General features: G+C 39.7%; 1 protein-coding gene across 1 annotated transcript; it reads left to right on the top strand.

Annotated features, from left to right (window-relative positions):
- Window positions 1–6211: 6211 nt before the first annotated feature.
- LOC120625977 lies at window positions 6212–8044 on the top strand. Its single transcript, XM_039893259.1, has 2 exons — window positions 6212–6435; window positions 6746–8044. Exons 1-2 carry the CDS (start codon window positions 6253–6255, stop codon window positions 8042–8044), a joined length of 1482 nt encoding a protein of 493 aa, XP_039749193.1. The 5' UTR covers window positions 6212–6252.
- Window positions 8045–9128: the final 1084 nt, after the last annotated feature.

Raw genomic sequence — 9128 nt, 5'->3', positions numbered from 1 at the left:
CTCCAAAATCTAATCATAAGATTTATCTTTGGGCTTAAGAAATTTGACCAAATTACTCATTACCGTCAGCAACTCAAGTGGGTAACTGTTAATGATAGGCGAAATATCCATATTCTTACTTTACTTTATTCTCTTCTATATAGTCCTATCTCTCCGCTTTACCTTAAAGAGCGTTTTTCCTTCTCTCAGCATCTTGTCAGTCTCCGGTCAGCGAATGACAACAAGCTTGAGATTCCCTTATCTCGCTCTCAGCGCTATAACGAGTCATTCACTGTTAAAGCTGTAACACTGTGGAACTCGCTCCCCTGGGAAATACGTCATTCCGAAACCATTCACCTGTTTAAACATCGCTTAAAGAATTATTACTTATCTATGTAATTGAGTAGTATGTAAGTTTATAATAGCATAAATATATATCACATATATCTATCATAGTATATATAAATTTATGTTGGTATTTGTGTAGTTAATATGTAAATGTAGTATGTATGTTCATGTAAGTTTATATTACATTTCTTTTTTTTTTTTTGTTTTTTTTTGTAACTTACTTTATGCACCATCCATTTTCCACTCTTTTATCGGCTTCGTACGCTCAGGTTGCCTTTAAAAGATCACTTTTAGTGATAAGGCCGCCTTTGCACCCTAGCACTAAGTACTATTACTGTTTTCCTTGTATTTTCCTTTTTTTGTTGTGTTGCAATAAAGTTTTTCTATTCTATTCTATTCTTGTATAACGGCCTCGATTTTTGACGTCGCCGGATGTGGATCCTTACCACGGTCACGGGAGCGTTCGGACTAAACAATGATTAGTCCAAAAGTCCACCAACACTCAGATAAACGTCGAACCGAGCCGAGGTCCGAGCCCTCGCAGGAGGCACCCTTGGGTCGACGTCTCTCACTCTCCCCCCGATGTCGTCGAGCCCTGGGGCTCTTTTCATAGCGAGCTTTCGCTCTCGCCCCACTACTCCGGTGATGCCGTAGCAACCCCTCAGGTGGTTATCGGCAAGTGTCCATCCGAAAAATTAAAATAATTTTTACTTAACAATTATTCATCGCAAAGTCAACATCTTCTGAGGATGCTCCGGTTTCGGAGCGAAACGTGCATAGAGGGTACATTGCCGAAGATCGATAGGTGTGGAGGATTGAAGAAATTATAAATTAACTTTTTTTACACCAATTAATAACTTTTTAATCGTGGTATGCCTGTTTGTAGTGACTCTGCCATATCGGTTCCGAAAGGAGATTCTAATGACTAAAAGCCCGCGAAATACTCAGCAGTTGCTCAAATATGTACTACCTATATATACATATTTTATACATAAGCTTTAATTGCGGCTGCGGGCAAAATTTTCAAATGAGAAAATTTCGCCAGTTTCAGTCGAGTTTTGAAGTTTATATAACTATGTACTTGTTGAATTACTCATTTATAAGTTAAAAAAACCGCAACGTGCTCCACACTAGTCGAGTTCATCCTAAAATTAAACATTTTACCAAACACTCGTCCAGTACTTAACATTCAAAAATATTTAAAGCGTATGTTTTTACTCGTTATTTTAAACGTTATAAAAATTAAACCTTTTCCGCCCAACACGTTCCATCTAAATTACAGCAATATATTATCACTGTTACTGTAGTTAGGTACATATCCATGGTCTAATACACCCATTTCAATGCGTATTGTGCGAGGGAAACTCATAAGCCTCACTGAATATGGACGTTGCTTTACTGTTGACCTCCGTAGTAATTAGGACGTAGAGATTTGAACGGGGTTGCGCATAATTCATACTATTAGTTTCCCATACAATGTTCTTCCGTTATCTATACGTTTTTGTTTAACTATATTCCCCGACCCATCGCATCTAACTCGACCGCCTGGTTTCCTCACGAGCTGGACTATCAAATCTTCCACTGATCCACTTACGTACGAAGCGTGCAATTAATTTCTTAACAAGGGTGCATAGAGTGCAATTTGCTACTAACCACTGAAGCTACACTAAAAAAAGCTACTTAAATGATCTACTTACGTAAGGAGCTTGCAGTTTACTATTTCCCACGGGTAGAATAGGGAATATAAGTTTATATGGGAAAGATTTATGTTTACCACGCGGATGAAGTAGTTGTATAGAAAAACCTCAGTGTGTATCAAATCCGAATCCTCTGTTGGTGAGAACCATGAGAATAAATATAATATACTACGACAATACACACATCGCCATCCAGCCCCAAAGTAAGCATAGCTTGTGTTATGGGTACTAAGATGACTGATGAATAATTATAATATGAATAATATACATAAATACTTATTATATACAGATAAACACCCAGACACTGAAAAACATTCATGTTCATCACACAAACATTGTCCAGTTGTGGGAATCGAACCCACGGCCTTGGCTCGGAAAGCAGGGTCGCTGCCCACTGCGCCAAACGGCCGTCAAAGGAGAAGATACTGCTTATTTCCTAACTCCGGGCTGGTTCGGGCTGTTACTAAGAATTTCTTGTCAGATAAACTAATACATATGTAGCATTTTTTAGCGTTCTCCGATAATAGAACCTAGGACCTCGTAATTTTTTTCACTACTAAATATTTTTTTTTTACTAAATCCCATCTCGGAAAACAAGCTCCTATTATACGTATATGTGCGAAATCCAAAGAGTGATCTGAAAAGATAACTGGCATCGATATTTTCCATGACTCATCCACAGCTTTTAGGAAAAAACTTTAATTTCTTGTCAAATAAAGTTTTCATGACGCTGCAATGCTATGTGCACTTGTAATTGACGTGCATATCAGTCCATGTTTTTGTGTGTGCTATATTTAAAAACGTGTAATATGCATGTTGTTAGTGCTCTTAATAAATAAATAAATAAATCTGTAGGGGAATATACAAACAATAAACGACCGAGCAGTTACTTGCTATTCACGTGCTGCTAAACTTGGTCAATAAATAGTATATGCATCGATCCTAGATTTATTATCCTTAGCTACGAACTTTAGCTACTCCGCTTTTATTGTCTGATGATAGGAGCAGAAAATAAAATACGTACTATATTTTCTGTACAAAGGAAACGGTCTCGCCGCACGCTATATGAAATATTGCGTTCTTGTTCTATCAAGACGTGCCGCAAAGTGATGTAGCGTCCCAATACGTTGTCGCGTAGAACCCGCTTAGGGTTCTGAGTTTAATATAATTGCTATACCATTAATAAATAAACGACGGACTCACACGAAATGGACGTAAGTTTAGTGACATCTGCATATCGTCTACGAAAGTTACAAAAGCCATAAGTGGGATCGAGTATAAATCATCATACTACAGCCCTGGGTGGGCCTTGGCTTGGTCAAGCATATTTCTCCATTTGAAGCGGTCAGAAGCTGCTTATTTCCAGCTCCGAACTCCCAAAACCCTCATATCCCTCTCAACTCCATCACTCCACCAACCCCTAGGTCCTCCTCTGCCTCTACGCCCCTCCAAAGTGCCTTCTATCTACCTGTTTGAGTATAAATGCTATTATAATATGACCCTTTAGTAATTTTGGACCTACCAATGCATAAATTTACGATACAATTGATAAATTTCTTAACGACAAGGTTGCTTGGAAGCTGGCTCCGCTGTCATCTCTCACTAGATTATAAAGATTGTAAACTATAAATTGATGTTGAAAAAGAGCAATCTGCTGAGTTTCTTGCCGGCTCTTCTCAGTATAATCTAAAATGGTTGTAGGATCACCAAAAACAGACTGACTTTCAAAATTGAAATAAATGAATTCTGAATTTTAATAAGTTTGTCCGCTATCATCTTAAACTGCATTCTCATTTACCATCAGGAACCCTAAGAAAGCTAAAATAAATGCTATTTCGGTATAACATTGTAAAAGTTACTATGCACAAAATGTATATTATGACTTATAATTTGGCACATTTTCAGCAAAACCTGCGAAAATTATCACATTCATCACGTTGTTATTACGTGTGTGGTAGGATTTCGAAGGCATTTGTTTGTTTTGGAAAGAATTTAATTTGAAAATTATGAAACCCGTGTGAGTAAGAAGAGTAAATTAAACTTCCTTTTTGACTCGTCTTATCTAGTCTCATTAGGAATGACAAATAACGAAACGTTTCGCCAAATAACAAAAAAGATAAAATAAAATCATTTCTCTTTGTTTTGCAAATCAAAATGAAGAATTAACCGCAGTTTACATACAAAATAACGAGTTTACATCGGCCGGGGATGGAACATGGGACCTGCCACTTGCAACACCGCTGTGCTCTCCACTGTGCCAGGAGAGGTCGTTAAACGTACAAACAGAAAAGGCTAACCTAATACCGGCCAACTAACACAGTGTTCGTAATTCACCACGCTGGCCCAATGCGGATTGGTGGACTCCAGACACCTTTGAGAACATTCTGGAGAACTCTTAGGCATGCAGGTTTCCTCACGATGTTTTAATTGTATCGTAAAGTAAGAAAGCGAAACGAATTAGATGTTTATGACTTACACCATACGTTGTGCTGTTTCGAGGGCGCTCGTTGTTCCTTAAGCCGCTTCAGGCGTTACCTTATTGTCTGAAAACCGAATCCCAACTGCAAGTTATTGAACCGCTGAGAAGAGTAGTTTACTCTACTCCAAGGTTTGGAAGAACGATTCTCCTCATCTCGCCTTGCCTCACTTACTCTCGTCCTATCTTGTCTCATCCATTTTCGTATTTTTTTACCATATCGCTTAGACTAGTCTTCTTCTTTTTAATGAACCATAAATACTTAAAGCAGTGTGTTTTTGTGGTTCATCTTTATATAAGCCGAATATATAATCTTTCCAATTTTAACAACTGCTGGTGAATTTCACAAGGCTTCGAGAATATTATGAAAAATTCTCAAGGATGTAAGTCTCCTCACGATGTTATCCTTCAATAACAAAGCAAGTAATACTTAATTCATCACTATCATCATTAAAGCAACCCATTACCGTCCCACTACGGGGCACGGGTCTTTTTTCCATAATGAGAAGGATTTTGGCCGTAGTCCACCACTCTGGCCAAATTGTGGACTTCACACACCATTGAGAACTTAATGGAGATATGGCCTGTCTGAACAAGAGAGTTTGCTCATCGAAAACAACGGAAAAAAACCAGCGGTTGGCCGAAGTAGATCGATAGTAGCCGGATACTACGGCCGGTTCTCCGTTTTTTTTCATCTCAGTCATCTTATGCCCGCTTTCTCAAACGACCTAATGCCTAAGTAAGGAAGACTAGGCAGAAGAAGAAAAAAGAAGAACACGCCAATACACACATCGCCATCTAGCCCCAAAGTAAGCGTAGCTTGTGTTATGGATATTAAGATGACTGATGAATATTTTAATGATAATAATATACATAAATACTTATAATACAGATAAACATCCAGACGCTGTAAAACATTCAAGTTCATCACACAAACATTTTTCAGTTTTCCAGTTGTGGGAATCGAACCCATCGAGCCTTGGACTCAGAAAGCAGGGTCGTTGCAGACTGCCAATCGGCCGTTAATAGGCAACTCATATAACCTAATTTTTCTATGATTCGATAACATCATATTTACCACTTTTCCGAATTAAAAAACCGATTAATATTTTTGTCCTCAGCCAGTTTACGAATCCCCTAAGCTTTACGGCCCACCGAATCGGTGTCGTAGCGGTGGCGCCTAACGTCATCAGTCATCACATAAAAGTTAGTGATACGTTTTTCTCTAGGAATCACCGAAATCACAAGGCAACCGATTAAGGCTATTTCTAGGTTTTAGTCAGGCATAAGTCAGGTATCGTAACTACGGAAAAAAAAACATTTGAAATTTGGAATACACGTGAAACTGCAACAGTTGCTACGGGCTGTTGCACTAATGACCCACCTTTTGTTGCAGAAGCATCGCTAAATGGTTCAGGAGTTTCGGAATTGTGTCACTAATAACTTACGCCACACAACAGGCCATTGTGCGGGCAGCCTTTGTTCTTTAAGCTGCTCGAGGCGTAGTGCTCTATTGTGTGAAACGCCCAGCCGGCTGTTCAATAACTGGGAGAAATAATTTTTATCATTCGGGAAAATTCTCCAACTGTTTATCAATATAGGTACAACTGTTTCGTTTTAAAAGAATTAAAAATTATATTTAATTTAGAATCATTAGATAATATCGTGTGTCTAAAATGTAATTATGATTATTATATTCATGGAGTCGCGTCGCGACCGTCGTAGCGACCGGTCACTAGAACAGCGATCGTGATGTCGTCGAGTGAAATTAGTGAAAGTACAGTGAAATGTGTGGGGTGTAACCTTGTAATTTCGGAGGTTTTATGTTTTATTGAAGGAAAGCTAAATATTATGGATGTGGAAAGCCTTATACGTGTTTGCGTCTCTGGTTTCACTGCTGAGGACATCAAGAAAGCAAAGAGATTGCTATTCGAGGCAGTGCCAGCAAAGAAACGGAATATATCCAGAAGGAGAGATGGTAAAATGCAACGGGAAGTAGAGGACATCATCTGCCTTTTCCAGAATACAGACCCAGAAAAACTTCCAATCTTTGTGGCGCGGGATCTACAGAAACTGCCCCCGCTAACGTTTGATCACGTAGATGTAACTAGACTGTTAAAAGATCTATTAATCTTAAAGGCTGATGTGAAAAATATTAAGGAAACATATGTAATGAAGGAAGATTTCATGAAGTCGGTGAGAGGTGAACATTCGAAAATAGACCTTAGAGACTGCAGTCCTCGAGGCAGTGCCAGCAAAGAAACGGAATATATCCAGAAGGAGAGATGGTAAAATGCAACGGGAAGTAGAGGACATCATCTGCCTTTTCCAGAATACAGACCCAGAAAAACTTCCAATCTTTGTGGCGCGGGATCTACAGAAACTGCCCCCGCTAACGTTTGATCACGTAGATGTAACTAGACTGTTAAAAGATCTATTAATCTTAAAGGCTGATGTGAAAAATATTAAGGAAACATATGTAATGAAGGAAGATTTCATGAAGTCGGTGAGAGGTGAACATTCGAAAATAGACCTTAGAGACTGCAGTCCTAGAGGCGATTATGTAAATACTAAGAGAGGTGCATGTCTATCAGAAAGTTGCTATGTCGATAGCGGGCCGATCGGCTTACCGCCAATTGTTTTAAAATCGTCTGTTAATGAGTCAGCCGGCGAGCAAGCAATGACCGTTGGCGATTTCTTAAACGTAAGCAACAGTACTAGTGCTATCTCTGTCTCACCACTGAAAGTTACAAAGGAGAAACAAGTCGCGAGCATCGAGTTTGCTCCGAACAATAATAATCACCTGACAGCGGGGTCAATGAACGGAGAGTGCATAGCAAATACGCAAGGCCAAGGTCAGCAATCTATTCCGCTCCAACATAGTGCGAACACGGCTATGCATCCTTATTGCACGCCGCGCGCGTGTAACCTGCGGCCTACCGCGGTTTCGAACAAACCGGTCGGGCTAGATAACAATAGAGTGCAGTCAGTAACGCAAGCGCATCAAGATGTCCCGCTCATACACAGGATGCACTCCGATAGCAGCGATCTTGTTTTAGATAGACACGTGGAGAGGCCCACTGCGGTTTCGACCGTAACATTTGCCGATATCTTAAAGTCGAGCGAAAAACCTAAAGAAGAGGAATGGATTAAGGTAACTTATAAAAGTAAAATTAAAAACAAGTTTAAAGGAAATAAGGGTAAGGGTTCTACCGTGTCAAATGGGAGTTTTAAGGCTGCGGAAGTCAAAATACCTTTTTACATATATAACGTTGACAAGGGCGCTTCAATAAGTGATATTAAAAGGCATATTTATGAAAAGACGAATGTCTCAGTAGAACTCACCAAAATAAAAATGAAACAGGATAAACAGTATGAAGCCTACAAATTTGATATTCCTCACCACAAGCTATCGGTATTTATGGATGAAAACATGTGGCCAGAGGGTATAGCATTTAGGCGGTACATATATTTCAAAGGTAGGAGGGCAGACTCAGCTCAGGCAAATGGAACAGAGGCCAAAGAAACTTCTAATAATGGATAAAAATTTAAATTTAAAATTGATTACTTTTAATTGCAAGGGCCTTAAGAGATCTAGTGAATGTGTGAAGTCACTTTGTCAATCGGCAGATATAATAGCCCTTCAAGAAACCTGGCTTATGCCTTATGAGATACCTTTACTCGGGGAAATACATAACGATTTCATGTACACTGGTAAGTCATCTATAAATCTCTCCACTGGGATACTGAGAGGCAGGCCGTTTGGAGGCGTGGCGGTATTGTGGCGGAAAAGTGTGTTTACCTCAGTGTCTATAGTGCCGTGTCATAGTGATCGCATTACGGCGATAAAGGGCGTAACTGCCAATCGCGAGATGTTGTTTGTTAATGTGTACATGCCTACGGATTCAGCTGAAAATATTATTGAATTTAATGATTGTTTAAGTGAAATTGTAGCTATAATTGATACCTGTGGCATTGAGTCGGTATATATGTTGGGCGATTTTAATGCGCATCTTGGCGAACTCTTCGGTAAGGAACTTTTAAATTTTTGTACCGACCAGAAATGGATATGCGCCGATATTGCTAAGCTCGGGCGAGACAGCGACACATACACATTTATAAGTGACGCACATGGATGTCGTCGCTGGCTCGACCACTGTGTGGCCACGGAGGCAGCGTGGCTGTCGATCAGTGAGGCCAAGGTGCGCTACGATGTATATTGGTCTGATCATTTTCCCCTAGAGATCAATTGTAATCTTTATGTTACAAGAATAAAATCAAGGAATTATGATGTACTAACACAAAACAAAGACAAAATAAGATGGGGAGACAGAACTCAGACCAATATATATCAACAAGTATGTAACAGCTTTTTGAGAAACATTGACTTCCCTCCGGAACTAAGTGCATGTTGTGACGATATATGTACGGATGGAAGTCATAGGCTTGTGATTGATGAGTTGTACCGAAAAGTAGTCCACGCGCTGCAGGAGGCAGCGATCGCGAGCAACCAGCCGGGACGAGTTGGGAGGCGTAGGCGTGTGGTTGGATGGAATAAGTACGTCAAGGACGCACGCAGGGAGGCTCGTGAAAAATTTGAGACGTGGAAAATACATGGCATGCTCTTG

This window comes from Pararge aegeria, chromosome 8 (genome assembly GCF_905163445.1).
Source record: "Pararge aegeria chromosome 8, ilParAegt1.1, whole genome shotgun sequence".
Taxonomy (NCBI): domain Eukaryota; kingdom Metazoa; phylum Arthropoda; class Insecta; order Lepidoptera; family Nymphalidae; genus Pararge; species Pararge aegeria.
The sequence above is the reverse complement of the archived record's forward strand: the minus strand, read 5'-3'. Positions and strand labels throughout refer to the sequence as shown.

Excerpts from the sequence above, each read along its gene's own strand:
- LOC120625977 (XM_039893259.1), top strand. The coding sequence starts at position 6,253 with ATGTCGTCGAGTGAAATTAGTGAAAGTACAGTGAAATGTGTGGGGTGT. Across the intron at positions 6,436-6,745 it reads CAAAGAGATTGCTATTCGAG|GCAGTGCCAGCAAAGAAACG; the intron begins GCAGTGCCAGCA and ends GCAGTCCTCGAG.